At 44.0% G+C, this 18,278-nt stretch overlaps 1 protein-coding gene across 4 annotated transcripts in view; it reads left to right on the top strand.

Annotated features, from left to right (window-relative positions):
• The window catches only part of LOC142399340 (low-density lipoprotein receptor-related protein 8-like), a 122,219-nt gene that overhangs the window by 74,287 nt on the left and 29,654 nt on the right, over window positions 1–18,278 (top strand). For 3 of the 4 annotated variants that reach the window (XM_075483956.1, XM_075483955.1, XM_075483953.1), the window contains exons 9-16: window positions 311–436; window positions 6,174–6,345; window positions 7,427–7,654; window positions 10,835–10,953; window positions 11,361–11,500; window positions 16,441–16,582; window positions 16,919–17,071; window positions 17,933–18,223. In XM_075483956.1, coding sequence (XP_075340071.1) covers window positions 311–436; window positions 6,174–6,345; window positions 7,427–7,654; window positions 10,835–10,953; window positions 11,361–11,500; window positions 16,441–16,582; window positions 16,919–17,071; window positions 17,933–18,223 — 1,371 coding nt within the window. The remainder of the gene's footprint in view (window positions 1–310; window positions 437–6,173; window positions 6,346–7,426; window positions 7,655–10,834; window positions 10,954–11,360; window positions 11,501–16,440; window positions 16,583–16,918; window positions 17,072–17,932; window positions 18,224–18,278) is intronic. The other variant, XM_075483954.1, reaches the window with a different exon arrangement.

Here is an 18,278-nt window from a genome sequence, read left to right as displayed (position 1 = left end):
GTAGCATGTCCTTCACACCCTTTCCCATCATTTTAACACAAACACTTCCACATCACAGCCAGCGCTGAGGAGGGAGGTCAGGAGAAGTTGACAGGGACACACCCTCGAGTGTGTGCTTCTCCACCACCAACAGTCACGGCATTCATGTTCACCCATTATTGGAGTTTTATTAATTAATTAAGCTTTGGTTTATTTAGATATAAGGAGTTTTCATTTTCCCATCCTACCCATCATAAGGGTGAATTTGTCACTTTCTGTTTCTTCTTCCCTTTCCAGCTGACTGATTACCTTTCTTCTCTCCTCCCCGCAGACATCGATGAGTGTGAGAACCCAGATGCATGCAGCCAGATCTGCATCAACTACAAGGGGGATTTTAAGTGCGAATGCTATGAAGGATACGAAATGGACCCTGTCTCTAAGACTTGCAAGGCAGAAGGTGAGCTACGAAGGCGAGGCACCTGAGAGCAACGGACTGGACATGAGAAATAGTTTGTAAGATAACGGTCTGGATGCATAAAGCTGCGTGTAGGTTCATTACACAATACACACAACGAAACCACAATTAATGTAAATATGAGTGCTCAACTCCCACCTCCGGCAGAGCTTCAACCATGTCCCGGGGGAGGTGGGGGACATTGAGCCCGAATGGGCCATGTTCCGTGCCTCCATTGTTGAGGCGGCCGACCGGAGCTGTGGCCACAAGGTGGTCGGTGCCTGTCGTGGCGGCAATCCCCGAACCCGCTGGTGGACCCCAGTGGTGAGGGAGGCCGTCAAGCTGAAGAAGGAGTCCTATCGGGCCTTTTTGGCCAGTGGGACTCTGGAAGCAGCTGATGGGTACCGACAGGCCAAGCGGAACGCAGCCTCGGCGGTTGCTGAGGCAAAAACTCGGGCTTGGGAGGAGTTCGGGGAGGCCATGGAGAACGATTTCCGGACGGCCTCGAGGAGATTCTGGTCCACCATCCGGCGGCTCAGGGGGGGGAAGCGGTGCATCGTCAACACCGTGTATGGTGAGGGCGGGGCTCTGCTGACTTCAACTAGGGACGTCGTGAGTCGGTGGGGGGAGTACTTCGAGGGCCTCCTCAATCCTACCGACACGCCTTCCGATGAGGAAGCAGAGTTGGGGAGCTCGGACATGGGACCTCCCATTTCTGGGGCTGAGGTTGCCGAGGTGGTCAAAAAACTCCTCGGTGGCAAGGCCCCGGGGGTGGATGAGGTCCGTCCTGAGTTCCTCAAGGCTCTGGATGTTGTGGGGCTGTCTTGGTTGACACGCCTCTGCAGCATCGCGTGGACATCGGGGGCAGTGCCTCTGGACTGGCAGATCGGGGTGGTGGTCCCCCTCTTTAAAAAGGGGGACCGGAGGGTGTGTTCCAACTATAGGGGGATCACACTCCTCAGCCTCCCTGGTAAGGTCTTTTCGGGGGTACTGGAGAGGAGGATCCGCCGGATAGTCGAATCTCGGATTCAGGAGGTGCAGTGTGGTTTTCGTCCTGGCCGTGGAACAGTGGACCAGCTCTATACCCTCCGCAGGATCCTGGAGGGTGCATGGGAGTTCGCCCAACCGGTCTACATGTGTTTTGTGGACTTGGAGAAGGCGTTCGACCGTGTCCCTCGGGGACTCTTGTGGGGGGTGCTCCGGGAGTATGGAGTGCCGGACTCCTTGATATGGGCTGTTCGGTCTCTGTATGACCGGTGTCAGAGTTTGGTCCGCATTGCCGGCAGTAAGTCGGACATGTTTCCTGTGAGGGTTGGACTCCGTCAGGGCTGCCCTTTGTCACCGATTCTGTTCATAATTTTTATGGACAGAATTTCTAGGCGCAGCCAGGGCGTTGAGGGGGTCCGGTTTGGCGACCTCAGAATCGGGTCTCTGCTTTTTGCGGACGATTTGGTTCTGTTGGCGTCGTCAGGCCGTGACCTTCAGCTCTCACTGGAGCGGTTCGCAGCCGAGTGTGAAGCGGCTGGGATGACCATCAGCACCTCCAAATCTGAGACCATGGTCTTCAGCCGGAAAAGGGTGGAATGCTCTCTTCGGGTCGGGAATGAGATCCTTCCCCAAGTGGAGGAGTTCAAGTATCTCGGGGTCTTGTTCACGAGTGAGGGACGAATGGAACAGGAGATTGACAGACGGATTGGTGCGGCGTCTGCAGTGATGCGGGCTCTGCACCGGCCCGTCGTGGTGAAGGAGCTGAGCCAGAAGGCGAAGCTCTCGATTTACCGGTCAATCTATGTTCCTACCCTCACCTATGGTCACGAGCTGTGGGTAGTGACCGAAAGAACGAGATCGCGAATACAAGCGGCCGAAATGAGTTTCCTCCGCAGGGTGTCTGGGCTCTCCCTTAGAGATAGGGTGAGAAGCTCGGTCATCCGGGAGGGGCTCGGAGTAGAACCGCTGCTCCTCCGCATCGAGAGGAGTCAGATGAGGTGGCTCGGGCATCTGGTGAGAATGCCTCCTGGACGCCTCCCCGGTGAGGTGTTCCGGGCCCGTCCCACTGGGAGGAGGCCCCGGGGAAGACCCAGGACACGTTGGAGAGACTATGTCTCTCGGCTGGCCTGGGAACGCCTCGGGGTCCCCCCAGAAGAGCTGGAGGAAGTGGCCGGGGACAGGGACGTCTGGGTCTCTTTGCTCAAGCTGCTGCCCCCGCGACCCGATCCCCGGACCAGCGGAAGATAATGGATGGATGGATGGATGGATGGATGGATGAGTGCGTTATGGATATTTGCTGATGTGAAAACAAATCAGTATCGTACTGAGGAAGCTCCGTGGAACTGTTAGTCTTGTGCTATGGTAAACTATGTGGACTCTTTCTACATCTCCATCTTATATCAGTGATAATTTGTTGAATTCTGTCCCTTTGTTGTTGTTTTTTAAATGATCATCATGCATCCTCTGAAATAGCTGGTTAGAAGGAGGCAAAGGTGTGATGTGTGAGTGACAGAGTGTGCAGTGCATGACACACACACAGGGAGGTGCCACCTGTGTCAGGTCCTCCGGCTACTGCCGCTTACCCCTTTGAACTAACTATGATGCCACATATATCAAGCACCGCTCTCTGTGGCTCAACATTTGCAGGTAATTTAGTTTGTTGACTCGACCACAGACACTAACCAAGAGTAAAGTGTCCAGGGACAGATGCTGTGAACTGCAGCGCACCTGCCCGCAGCATTTTCAGGATTAAGGAATGTCCTAATCGGTCTGCAAAAGACACTGAAATGACAACACAAGTCAATATATTCTGCCTGCCACTGACTGGCTTCAGGGGTCGCACTGAGGACAGGCTGTTCAGAGGAACAGTTTAGTGGAATGAACTGACATTTTACATAAATACCAAACTGCGGTTTTATGTTAAGGGGAGGTTTTTTTGTGTTTTGTCATCTCTCACTTCGCTTTGTGAGGTTTCTAATTTGAATGAAAAGGTCATTTTGGTATTTCCTTCTTACCAAGGCATACTTAGAAATGCATCGTTGTGTTGAAGTCGATTTAAGTAATGTTCTAAAATTTTGTGCTGGTGCTTCTAAAATATTCCACAATAAATGCTGGTGTTCTACTGGAAAAGTTAGTTTGGAGCCCTGTGGAGAGATTCTAAAAAACGTTCCATAGAATTGAACGAATTGAATATTTACGAATTTATAATCCATCTATAACTAGAAATTCTTTGGAACATATAACTCTCTCCTTTGGTGCAAAAGTTGTCAAACCCTCCTTTTCACATGATCACAAACATCCTTCTTCAGTTCGGCTCTTATCGTCGTTTTGCAGCCGTTTGTGTACCTGACAGAGACGCTGAGGCAACCACTCTGTTTCTTAACAGCCAAATCTGTCCTGTGGCTCTCATCGCTTTACACAGTTTCATGAGTGACAGACTGATGTGTTCAGCCACGCTGAACTCTTATAATTAGGTACATGCAACTCTTCAGCCTCCTTCGATGAGTCATGAAGGAGGCTGATTAGTCCAATTTGATCCAACTTCATGTTTGGCCTGTTGTTAAAAGTTGCCTGACAAGTGGAAGGCAACGCAAGCTGCTAAGAAGCCTCTTGATTTTCTTTGACGTACAACTATGTCCAAAAGCTAGTATCAAGATGATTATACACAGTTTTTATAAGGTTACTCTTTATTTGCCTCTAAATTTGAATTATGTATTCGCCAGGAAAAAGAGCTTTAAATGAATCGTGTTAATTTGCACCCCGTGGCTGTCGAATGCTGCAACTTAATTTCCCCCAATTAAACTGAGCTAATATCAAAGCCTTTGCATTTGTGTGTGTGTATTATGTCTGCTCCCAAGCCTCTGTCTTGTGTATTTCTCCATGCATGAAAGCCCAGAGTGTTTGCTATCGGTTAATCTTGGCCAGGAAAGAATCGTGTGTCTGGCTGTGTGTCAAAAGCAGAATGGCAGTGAATGCAGCAATTCAGTCACTTTGTTTTGAGGCAGTGAAAACCGCCTCCACCGCGACAGCCCATAATGGCAGCAGGGGTGCAATTTCCCCTTTCGAGGGTTTTAAGATTTTTGTCATTTTAATGACAGATTTTGAGTAACACTTGGTTACAAACAACTCTTTCGTTGTTCAATCTTTGGGCTGGACGAGGAAGGAAAGGGCAGGAAGAGAGAGAGCATGATGCCCCAGTGAGGTAACGACACAAACTGTCAAAAGGGAAACTGGGGAAAGTGAACCATTAATGAGAGTATTTTCATACCTGCCTCTGTAGATAGCCGAATTAAGCTGCCATCCTATTACCATTCTGTGTCAGAGCGACACAGGCTCAAACAAATGTGGGCTGGAGCTGCTAGCCATGCAGATAAAAAGCCCTCACTGCATTCACACACTGCTACTGTCTGTTCCCCCACTCCATTTTTCCTGGGTAGAATTATGAGGAAAGATGCGAAGACTTGACCATATATTTGCATCTAAGGACCATTTTTAGAAGTGATTCTCATTAGAATGCATCCTGGTTAACCTTGTCAAAATCAGACGACTCCAAAAATAGGCGTGGGTGTACCCAAAAGGAAACAAGGGCACAGTGGGATGTAGGGACTCAGCACCAGTAGCAGTGTGTGATAACTGTATGACAGAACGACCGGTCTGTACGGGACATGTTTGCCATTTCATGGTGTTGGCAGCGCCACCACCAAGTTAACATTTATGGTTTTGTGGAACAAATGAACTATTAATGGGGCAGCCATTCAATCACATTTTTTCACCCTCTTATTTTTGATCTATGATTTGACTTGAGTAAAGACTTGATCAGCCCCAGCTGTACCTGCTGTCTGGTGCTAAAATTAGCACGTTAGCGTGCAGAAATGCTCACATTAGTGTCCCGCTTGAAGCGCAGCCTCAGAGCCGCTGGCGTCGCTGCCATGTTGTAGCGAGTAGCAGTCACGCTTTCTCTGCTCACAAAACTGGGAGAGGGGAATGGAAAACCTAATCACTTGCTTTTGAGACCTATTCTGACAGATTAGGGCTGTAATTCTCAGCTAAACTTTGTGGCAGTTACAGAGGGACTCAGAAACTGACATTTATTGTTCTATATCATCCGGGTGAGACGATGCAAAAAATTGATGATTTATATAAAGGTTTTTTATGTGTCCCTAATGGAAATGACTTTTCTCTGAGTGTTTGCTCATTCATACCTTGTAGTTCTATTGCCTGTGTGTGTGAAATTTGACAGCTTACTGTTTAAAGAGGTGCAGCCAGCTGTATAGATACCTCTGATCTAAGATATCTAGGAGCACACAACTTAATGATGCCTACAGAACACAAATGAATACTCCAACAACGCAGCCATTTAAAAAGTTTTTTTTGTGCATGCATTGTTCAGGGAGTAGTATGCAAGCCTTGTTGATTTATATACCCGAGTGTAAAAGATGACACTGTGAGGAAGCCTCATTGTTTTTCCTGGAGAGGAATGTCGAACTCCTTCCCCTGAAACATTAGGGTTAACAATTCCAGCTTAGTTATTGAGACAGGAGCACTAACAATCATTATTATTTCATCCCACACCCTGCATTTTAAAGCTGATTGAACTCTTCATTAGTTGATCACTCTTACTAACAGGTTGTTCATGCTGCTCTTTTTACAGAAAAAATGGACTCATTCACATTTTCTCTCTGACCTTATGCCTGTGTCATCTGTCTCAGATTTAACTCGATAAAACCCCGGTTGTTGTTTTCTCTGCGCGCAGGGAAAAGCCCTTATTTATTGTTCACTAACCGACACGAGATCCGCCGCATTGACCTGGTGAAGAGGGACTACAGCCAGGTGGTGTCGACACAGAAGAACGCTGTGGCGCTCGACTTGGATGTGGCCAACAACCGAGTTTTCTGGTGCGATCGATTTCACAGGAAAATCTACAGGTAAACTGCAAACAGAGGTTTAGGGTAGATTACCCAGCTGCCAATGCTGCCACTTTATTTACTCCAAAACCTGCCAGTTGGTGGAATGAAGAGAAACCAACAGCATAAACAATGTAACATGCCTCTGAGTGGTGCATGTGCATCCTTGTGTGCAGTAGGTACAAACAAACAGGCCCTAACTCTTTAAAACATCCCCATGGAGTGGGAGCATTGACCTTTCATTTGAATCACAAGTCTGATATGAGAATTTTACAGAACAAACATTGAAGTTGAGCTAAACTTTGGTATATAAACACACATGAATAAGAGCTCAACATTGTTGTGCCCTCATTGCAGTGCCTATTGATTTTTCAACAAATATGTCTCTTGAGATGCAGATTACACAGAAGGACCGTTTACAGGATACTTGATTAGACGAATTCTTTCATTGTTGCTCTCTGATGTGATGTCCTTGTGTTTGATTGCAGAGAATCTGCCCGTTTATCCTTTTCAGGAGAACTTTTAGATTATTCCACTCTTCCTCTTGTTATCCCAACCAGAGTTTCTCCCCAGAGTGCATTCTAACTGGAGCGCCGTGTTCTCTATATAAAATGGATGTTAAGAGAAAAAAAATTCTCAGGGGAAACCGAAATTGAAATTGGTGTTAGAGAGCACGGCTGCCTTGCCCTTGCCTCTCACTTCAGCTGGGGCCAAGTCATTAGCAGCCCCTGAGTGAGGCCTTGTCTATTCTGATAAGTGATCCACCCAAGAAGGACACTAACCCCTGAATGAACCTGCACAGTGGCCAGCCCAAGGCTATAACTCTGCTGTTTGACTTTACGGCACAGCAACAAATGGAGGTTTACTTATCCGTACATGCATCTGACGTCATATATAATCTGCGGGTTGGTGTGTATGCCTTCATGCTATATATTCACATCAGATATTTTAGAAAATCTATCAAACCAAACTGCCAGAAAGCCTTTCCGCTCCAACTTCAGACAACAATCCACTTACATCAGCTCAACATACTCCCCCACTGTCCTCCATTCTGACCCGTATCTCCCCCTCCCCCCATCACTATCCCCTTTGTTCTCTGCAGCGCTTTCATCCACGAGGCCAGCGACCCCTCCCAGCAGGTGCCGCTGGTGGATTCATCCCTGCAGACCCCTGTAGGCTTAGCTCTGGACTGGCTCCAACACAACCTGTACTGGGCCGACTCCGGAGACAAATCCATCTCCGTGGCCTCAGTGGACGGCACCAAGAGGCGTGTCCTCGTCAACGCTGACCTGAGTGAACCCCGTGCCATAGCACTGGATCCTCATCATGGGTACGAAGACACAGATGGGGCGTAGTTGTATTTCAAATTTTCACAAACTCACAAAACCAAACACCTCTCAAACCACACATGGAAATCAAACACTCACTGTAACGTGTAATATCAGCGTTAACGATTTTTATATCATGATAACAACGTATAATTGATCATGATTTATCTGTTTTGATCTGTTTAATGCCAGAAATTACTGAGTTGCACATCTAATTTTAAAAGATATGCTAATTATTAAGCAGCATGCCCGAATTTACATAAATTGTTTTATATCAGCATTAAAAGGTATTAAAGTTAGGTTCTATGCACTATCCATCAGCATTATTACGTACTTTCTTTCCCTTTCACTGAAATATTAAAGATGACGCCGATGATGACCTCAGATACAGATTCAGTGATTGATTTTTTTCTTAGAAAATAAAAAAGTATAATCCTCTTTCGGGACCACGTCTAATCCCGATCACACCACAGAGAACTTTTGTTGTGGGTGCATGAGAATTCAAAGTGAAAAGCTTGTGACCCATTTAGCATCGTGACTCAGTTTTTTTTTTTTTAGAAATTCTGTGCTAGATGATCGCTCCTAATCTGAAGCTCTGAATTTGTTCCAGCTTGTGCTTCGGCGGCTTTTCATGTTCTGTTGATCCGAACCCAAATCGTCTCAAAAATAGAGTTAATTGAACTGATGGGAAGCCTAAAATGAGGCGCGCGCACACACACACACACACACACACACACAGTCCCAATCAGAACAGCACCACAGGAAACCAGCACATGCAGACTGCTGAGAACCAGTCTTCTTTGCAGGAAAGATTCTCTTGATATCAGTAATAGATTACTGAGTTATTGCATATTTTACCGCTTTGATTGCTGTTGAAATTTTCTATGCTGTTGACTATGCTGAGAATAAGAGAATCATTTATTAATGCTTTCAATTTGTTATAGTTGTTGCTGCAGAACCTGTTCATCCTTAAAAATACAGAATTTTTTACAGTTTATGTGATGGAAATAAGTTGTTAATGTAAGGCATCTTTACGGAAGTCTGTGTGGTTCTGTGTGTGCTTCAATACACGGAATCCGAATAACTTTATCAATCCCCGTAGGGCAATTGTTTCATAACAGGGGTCCAACATTGTGGAAGTTGTAACATTAGATTAAGAAATTATAGTTGAACTTTTAGGGGTGAAAAAAATCAGCAGAGGATGAGAATATTATATAACTATATAGCCCTAAGAAGGAAGGGTTTCCTGTCACCTCAGTGGGGCATTCAGTCTCTTTCTCTTTGGCTGAAAGTGCTTCTCTGGTTAGGGATGAGAGACGTTTGTGATAGAGAAGAGTTCATTCCTGCATGCAGTGTCCTCTGAACCGAGCCAGCCTTCTGCTTCAAGTTTTTGGAATTGTTTGGTGTCTTAGTTTGCCTCAGCACACACACAAGCGCAGAATAGAAAATGACCCCGGCATAGCAGTTGCAAATATCACTGGCAGCATGGTGCTAAGGGCTTTGGGAGACTGGAAACATTAAAAACAAGCGATGATATGTTGCTATCATAGCAGCCTCTTGGTCACTTCACTCCAGTCGCAGTGGTTTTGTGGTGCTGAAAGGACAGCTATCAAGTACATTTGATCAAAATATTTTACAACAATTCCCTACAGTAATCTGGGTTTCGGAAACCTTTCATTCTCTGCGCTTTCAAAACAGGAGTTCTGCCGTTTTTACAGGCGAAACTACAGAAGGTATTACTCCTGCTGCCGCTTTTATTCTGTTCATGACTCCAGAACTAAGGCCACCAAATAAAAAACTATTTTCTTCTCTCTTCCATGAAAGTTTCAATTTAACATTGAGGAAAAACAGCTTTTCTTCATGAATTCAAGAAAAAACACATTTACAATGAGCTGAACTGACAGCTCGCACTCGTTTCCTTTTTTGTTCATCTTCCCAGTACACAGTTCTTGTCCATTTATATGAATTTTTCACTGTTTTTACCACTTATTCAATTCAGTTTGTTTATATGGCACCAAAACACAACACGTGTCTTCAATAATACTGTCCAATTCAAACCATTTAGTCCAATCAATTCATTGTAGTCATCATATTAATTATAATTATTCATAATTAATGTTACCTTTATCGTCATTTTCTATTTAGTTTTTGTGCCAGCAGTGTTTTTACATTTAAATGAGCGGTTGGAGGACCATTTGCGCACATTCATGGCTAAAAATGGGGACTGAAACAAGGCTCGTGCCAATGCTTATACCTTCATGATCCAGTCATCCATTTTTATCTACTTATCCGAGGTCGCGTTGCAGAGGCAACATGTCAAGGAGGGAAACCCAGTTATCCCTCTCCGTAGTGACTCTCTCCAGCTCCTCCTTGGCGATCCTGAGGTATTCCCAGACAAGAAGGGATAAATTACCCCTGCAGTGAGTTTAGGGTCTGCCCTCCTCCCAGCTGGAGGTGCCCAAAAAAAACCTCCAAATGAAGGCAAGAAGAAAGCCTCCAAATTAATGTCTTAAACACCTCAGCTGAGTCTTTTCCATGCGGAGGAGCAGTGGCCCGACCCCAAGACCCCTGCATGTACAAGCTCCTAAACTTATGTCTAAGGCTGAGCCACTTCAAACTCATTTCAGCTGCTTGTTTTCACAATTTTATTGTTTCCATTGCTACCTGTACATCATAACCATAACTGAGGTTTGGAGCATAATTGGACCAGTAAAGTAAAGCCATGCCTTTCCGCTCAGCTACTTTTTCACCACAGCGGACTGCAGCAACACCATCATTACTGCTGATGAAGCCCTGTTCCGTCTGTCCATCTTTCCGTCCTACGATCACTCATGAACAAGATCCCGAGATCGTCATGGTGATTGAGACTCATAAAAGAGAACCAATGCTTTACAAATTTGCCAGAAAGAATGCCTATGCATATTTGTGTCTTTGTGCGTACACACAGTTGTGGTCATGAAGCTGCGCATGTTGCCCAGTGAGTACTTGATTGGTCAGTGCAGAACCAATGGGAACTGCAGAGTGCAAGACTGAGCAGTTATAGACGCTATTCATAGTAATTAAAATATGCACACTACAACATCTGTATGCCAAAAGATTACCTTTTTTATGTTTCTAACGGTGGACTAACTCCTCAATAGTAATTCTATAATAACTCAATGACTTTGTTGTCCCTGTTTCAGCTTTATGTACTGGTCCGACTGGGGCACGCGAGCCAAGATAGAGAAGGCCGGTATGAATGGAGTGGACCGACAGGTGCTGGTGGCTGATAATATTGAATGGCCCAATGGCATCACTCTTGGTGAGAGGGGAATAACTGGGGTTTGGTTATTCTTTAATTAATGTTTTTACACACTGTGCTACATTGTACTTTATTTGGCAGCTGTGTACCAAAATGCAATCCTGAGAACTGCACTCTATTAGCACATCGTAAGGAAAGGTCGACAGTAATTGAAATATTCTTGGCAATGTTTAAAGGTAATGGCCAAAAACAGATTAACAAAATAATAACACCTCTATGGAATGACATTTGAAGTGTGTTCACACAGGGTAAAGGTGAAAATCTGACATTTGAAAAAGTAACCAATATCACTTCAAGAGATTTGTTGCTCAGCGTTCAGAGTTTTGTGCTTATCACAAGAACTGTCATTTCATGTTCAGCTTGGAAAAGCCTCGTCTTCACGTGTTCATGTTTGTGCGCTCCCTCAGATGTAGCCAACAGGCGTCTGTACTGGGTGGATTCCAAACTGCACCTCGTAGCCAGCGTGGACCTGAACGGAGCTCACCGCAGAACGCACATGTCGTCAGCAGAGAGCCTGGGACACCCCTATGCTCTGGCAGTGTTTGAGGTTTGTGTACGGCTTCACGGATTTCTCCCTGTCACACATGCCGTAACACTGACAGATTTGAAAGATTTCGGGCAGTTGTCTGTGATATCATCCAGCCTCCCACCTGCCATCATATCTACATCTACATCTATCTACACAGGAGCCTACTGAGTAAATGAGAATCTGATTAAAATCCTATTTTAGATGCTCACTTGGTAGGTCTCCTTGCTGCAATTTGTTTTCCCTTGTGGGAGTCACTGGCTGAGCATACTAAACAAATATAGCTATAAGTAGGAGAGCGTTCTGAAGCATATTTATTTTTGGTCACCAGCCAGCTTCCCTGCATGTGTTATATCCAGCTTGAATCAAATATATTTGTACCTTATGCAGTGTAAACATACTTTTGCTGACGGTAGTTGCAATATCCCAGCTGCTGCCACTGCAGCAAAGTCGTAGTCAGTTTAAAATCACCAGAGGCCTCTTCTTCAGTGGTGCTCCTCTCAAGCAGAACCAGTCTCAGTGGAACCAGGAATAGAAGATTTTGTTCATTAGCTGACTGAGACGGTCCTCCTACAACACCGCTGTGATTTGGTTGTTCCAGCAGGTATTAAGGCCCATATCACTGTCAGAAAAATATGCGTCTTCAAGTGGTTGTGTGAAATCTTCTCTTGACACAATACCCAGGCATGACATTAGCAGTGTGTTTTAAACCCAAACCGTGAAATCCTAATCAAGAAAAACGTGTTGCCAAAGTGTTTGCACTGCCAAAATGTAAGAAAAGATGGAGTGAAAGAAAGAAGTTTAAAAAAGTTATGTGTTCTTGTCACAAATTCATCTTCCCTGCTTCTCAGCCTCTCATTTTCCATTTCTCCTCCACTTTCTCCTGTGAGATATTTGTCTTTAATGTGTAATGTAACATGTTGTAAGCACACATATAAGTTCATGGCTTCAGGGTACATACAAACAGCCAATATGGTTGCTTAGATCTGAGATGTTATACATCTAACGCTACCTGTTCGAGCCCTAATTGGATGCTCCTGCAGGATGCGTCGTATTTATGACTTATGAGATTGTTTGGGTTTGGAGGACTTGTTGGCATTTGCAAGAATGGATTTCTGGGGAAAATGACCACTAAAGGTCAAATAATATTTGCGAGTTTAGCAAGACACAAAACATGTTCATGTCTGAACTTGTCAGTCAGAACAGCAACAGTAGAGTCAAACAAATCTAATCACGCCGTCTGTACAGCTAGCAGCAAAAATATTGAGCATCATTAGGTACATTTGGCTGAATTAAAAGATATTATTTGTTAAATACACTTAAATGAGTTATTGTGCTGAATGACAGAGATGAGTGTAAAGTACAAAGTACAATTAGATGAAAACAAAGAAGTAAAGAACAGGTACCTAAGAATACACAGCGTATGTACATTTCTGTATCATTACTTCTCTTCCATCAGCTGTGTACAGTATATCCGAGCCAATTTTCTGCTGTCCTCACTGATTCAGCACTGTAGTATGTCTCAGTGAAATTATGATAAATTCCTTGCGGTGCAATGCATAATCGATCCAGGGGGTTCTTTTCTCTCTGCCCTGTTGTGACTACAAGGTGACCCTCGTGTTCAGCATGCTGGACGTACACCAGCTCAGTGTTATTGAGTGGGGCTTGTAGTGTACATCACATTACTGTCCGTCCGATTCAGTGACTGACTCAACTAAAAAAAAAAAAAAAAAACACAAATACACACCTGTGCGCCGAGGCCTGTTGTTGTGGCGCTCAAAGGGGATGAGCCTGAAGTTTCTAAGGCAACGGAAAAGAAATGTTGGCTCCTGTCATTATTGTTGAAGGAGTAAACTAAGGAGACGAAGCAAAACCAGTCAGTTGGTAGATGACAAGTGCGGTTTAATATTAGCCCCATAGCTTCTGTATTTTGATCTAAATGGGATGGATATGAATCATTTAATGCTTAATGTTGAAACGAAGCACAAATATGCCAGACACTTCAAAACTTCCATTCATCTCCTTGACTCATTCATCACCTCATTGTTTTTGCATTAAAATGCAAATTAGCATCTTTTCACTTCTGCAAGATAAAAAGTTACACTTTCTGTCAACAGATAATTCTTAAGTGGATCTTTCTCATGGCCCAGTTTCCCTTTTATTAATTTTCTTCCTGTAAAATAGATTTATGTTTACCGTGAGTTAAGTACCATCAATTACTATCTTGTAGCTTGCATTTTCTTTCTCTACTCTCTCTCTTTAATTTTACTACTTTATCTTGTCTCAGTTGTCTGCAATCATGCACTTTTGTTGCTGTTGTTCATCTGTTTCACTTCATTGCAATTAGTTTGCTTTGTTGTTTTCACACTTAGTTGTGTTTTGAACTACATGCGTGCCGGGGGAAAGGTGAGGCTGATTAAGACGTTTCACACTTTACGCACAGGGTTATTAACATTTGCCCACAGAGACGATCAGGGGCTTGTTAGAAAGATCTTAAGCTGAAGTTTAACCAGCAAAAAACAGCAAGAAACTAACTTTAACCACCGACTATGATGCTGTGAAGACAGGATAGAAATTGCGGGCGCACATACTCAATGCACGTCATGGGGGATAATATTAGGACAATTACACGAATAAAGCTACTCACCAAGAAGCCAACCATCACGCACAGTGCTACCCTGTAAGTCTGTTCCCAACAATGCTGTAACTCAGAATGTATGAATTGTGCGTTGTACCACGGCACCTCGCCACAATGTTGGTTAATTGCATTTACGCATCACATATGATCTGTACATTGATCGAATGAAAATGTTTCCTGTTAACATACAAATTCATCATGTGATTGCGCTTTTATAGCAATGTGTCTGCAGTCCGATTACATTATGAAAACCGGCTCTCGCTTCAAATTGAGCTTTAATGTTGGTTGGCCAGCTCCCTCTGGAATGCCCCGGTTGCTAGGAATCCCAGTGTGCACATCACCAGTGAGCACAGGCAGCGCCTGGCTCCTCGTTGTGTTGCACTCCAACGCCGGCCGCACCTCTGCGCACAGTTCTAGGAGGATTTCCCTCAAAACGGCTAATGAGCCAGTCGCCATCATGTGCCATCAAATCCTCTCTGTCTCTGAACACACGCTCTCTTCGAATTGCACCATTTGCAAAGTCTTCTATTAACGCTAAAGCAGCCATTGTTTTTAATGGTATGCATTGCACCACTTTGCGAATGCTTTTATATCTACCCGTGTAATTGCAGATACATGGGTGTGTTAATTGTTTATCAGTATTAATTGTTCATGTATCTCAAATGTGCACATCACTGTCTGAGGACTAATTGTTTTCACATTTATTTATTATAACAGTTTCCCAACATCACCTTAGGTGTCGCCAAAGAATCAACAGCTGTAGAAAAGTGCGTACGCCAGCCCTGAAGTTGGCTTGAGGCACCGCACATTTCCACGATCATTTCGCTCTTGATACATCTGATCGTGATGCGTACGCCACTTTTTTATGCGTACGCACCCTTTGTACATGAGGCCCCAGGTCTCTTTACTCTCCCAAAGACCAAGGTAGCTCAAGCTAGCTTGCAAGCCCTACATCTGCGCTTTACACTACTCTGCAAACACTTCTCTACTTTACTCTAAAGTGTTTTGCTGCCACCTTGTGGCAGTTAAAAAAATATATGGAACTGTCTATGGTGTAGACTGTTCTTGATTGTCTTGGAGCTGTTGTTGGTCCTTTAGCTTTCCATCCACAAAAAAGACAAGCTTTTCATACGCATTCCTTAATTCTTCATTTTTTTTCTTTCGTTTTTGACTCTTTCCCCTCTTTGTATTGAAATCTGCTGTGATCGCCCCCTTCTGGTTCAAGATTACTTTAAACCTATCAACATTTGATTGCGGTTAGATAATCTACGAGGTCTTAAAACTGTTAGTTTTTTTTTTCAGGACTGCACGCAAGTCTGCATTGGTTAAATACCCCAAATCCCCAACTCTTTGTTGAAAAGATCTCGGTCAAATGAAGGGAACGTGATTTGTAAAAATGTAGTCTTTTTTGTCTTGAAGGCCTAAAGTGTCATGATGATGATGCTGGCTTTTCCTACCAAAAGCAGAAACTTTCAATTATTGAATAGAAAAGCTGAAACCACTAAACCACTTACTTTTTAGCTCATTCTTCTACATGCAGTTTAATCTCTGACAAAGCATCATGTTATATAAGGCTCTTGGTGTATTTCTATGTTTTGTTTGTTGTATTTTGCTGAAATGTGGTGGGATACAAGTATGACAAATCAGAAAGACTGGAGTAAAGCAGAAGTACCGTAGTTTGGGTGAGTCCTAAAAGACCAACCAATCAGAGCACATTATCCTCTTTTCAATCAAGAACAGACCATCATCAAAGTCACCTGGAAACCATTCATGTCAATGTATAAAAGCCTCTTTCTAGTGTCTATAGAGATATCTTATTGGAGAAATAAAACCTGCTGCAAGAGGGGATGAAGGTCAAGGGATCACCCTGATCTATGTGATGTAACCTCTATGGAGCACAATATCTGTATCAAATTTATTGCAAAGATTTTCCAACCTAATGGTGGTTGGATCGACCGTCAGCCCACTGCTGTTTCATACAGAGCCCATAGACTATAAATGTCAAACTTTTCATTTTCAATTTGTGATGGCAGCGTCTCAAAACATCAAACTAACCATGTAATCATCTCTGAAACCACTCCAATCAAGATCAGATCAAATGAACATCATTTCAAAAAGATACCTTCATATTTTATTTTAATGCTTAGGTTTTGCTTAAGATTTCACAAAAATCACGAGGTGTCCGTGACCTTGAAATCTTGGATTGTTGAGATTTGTCATTTTATGTTGAAGCCCAAATCAACCCAGATAAGTGTATACAGAACGTCCCGTGTGTATTCATACAGCATGAGCCGTATTCTGATGTTTTTCTCGTTTGTCTCAGGATCGGATCTACTGGACAGACAGAGACAAGGCGGCAGTCTTCATGGCCAACAGGCTGACGGGTGAAGATGTCCACGCTTTGGCCGAAAACCTCAACGACCCCCATGACATTGTGGTTTTCCACCAGCTCCGACAGCCACAAGGTGTGTGTACAGTAGGTGGGAGGAAATCTGCGAGTATCAGTGCGTTCATACGTAGAATCCTGCCTCAAAACCAGTTTCCTCAAACTGGAGAATCCACATTTACAATGAGCTGAACCGACAGCTCGCACTCGTTTCCTTTTTTGTTCATCTTCCCAGTACACAGTTCTTGTCCATTTATATGAATTTTTCACTGTTTTTTACCACTTATTTCCAGTTTAATCATCATAAATTCTTAATTCTCGTGCTTTGTTTGGAAACAAGACTTTGATATGAACAGTGAAATATGAGCACTATGTCTCTCTGACTCTGTGCCTCTGTGTATGATTCTATTTTCAGGCCCTGACAGCTGTAATCTGGGGAGTACAGCCAATGGAGGTTGTGAGTACTTGTGTCTTAAGGCACCACAGATCACTGAGCACTCGCCCAAATACACTTGCGCCTGCCCAGACGGACAGGACCTGGGGCCTGATATGAGAGGCTGTGTGCCAGGTGAGTGGGTTTGTCACGATTTGGAGAGATGGTGGACCCAAACAGAGAAAGTCTCAGGAATCAGGCTGATGTAAAGCAAATGTACTTTAATAAACTAACTGATGGGGAAACAAACTGAAAACTCTGCACAAACAGGGAGGCCAGTGACAGAAGACATGTATAAATCCAGAAGGCATGGCAATTTAATGCTGGACAAAACAGGTGAAAGACTGCAAACAAAGACTGAACAGGTGACAACAGCAAAAATATAGCTATGAACAAAGGGAAACGAGGCTTTGGCATATACTAAGAAAATGAATGAAAAATATCAGGCAGGCGTGTGGCAGCCAGTTAGCTTAAAACCAGGTGAGCAACAAGGAAAGGAAGCTAAAAAAAATAACAGAAAAGAAGCAAGCTCTACAACATAAAACAGGAAACATAACAAGTACCAACTGAGTATAAAACAGGAGTTTTACAGAAACAAGAGATGTACAAGGAAGGCATCAGTAAAGCTTAACCAAACCACAAGAACTTCTCAAACGTGAACTAAGGAGGAGCATTCAAAATGTAGCTGGTTTGAAGAATAAACATGGAAATCCAACAATAAGGTGAAATAAATAAATTAATTGCTAACCATGAATAATAACATTTAACACCGCAATGCAATGTGACCCGACATCTTTGCAACATGGTAAACATGTTAAATGTTGAAAATTTCGTTAAAAATATTAGCTCATCCTCAATTTGATGGCGGCAGCACATCTCAAAAAAAGTTTGAATGCGTCCATGTTCACCACTGTGCCGCACCCCTGCTTTAAAGTGTTACCAATGGTTTAGTTTTATAAGCTCCAGCTTTACGCTGTGCTTTTTCTTTCCTTTCAGCAGCACCAAGAGACGACATGTCAGCAACATCCTCACCTCCCGCTGGATTAACATCCGGCACCGGAGCAACTGGTGCTGAAGTCTTCTCCCCTTCCTCAGAGGGAGCATCACAGGCCGATGCCATCCCCCACTTGACCACAGGTCCCTCTGCTTACCCCGAGTCTCTCATGCCGATCAGCTCCATCAGGCCTCTGTCATCACAGGAGTCGAAGGCGCTGGGCTCCCACCCCACAGCCACAGCTTTGGTGGTCTCCACCACACCTGCCGGGGACAGCAGTGTCTCCCAACACTGTAAGCGGGATTTGTTCTAAAAATAGTCTAAATCGATAATATCTGTATGCCAAAA

This window comes from Odontesthes bonariensis, chromosome 14 (assembly GCF_027942865.1).
Source record: "Odontesthes bonariensis isolate fOdoBon6 chromosome 14, fOdoBon6.hap1, whole genome shotgun sequence".
Classification (NCBI taxonomy): Eukaryota; Metazoa; Chordata; class Actinopteri; order Atheriniformes; family Atherinopsidae; genus Odontesthes; species Odontesthes bonariensis.
This window is presented reverse-complemented; position numbering and strand designations above follow the sequence as displayed.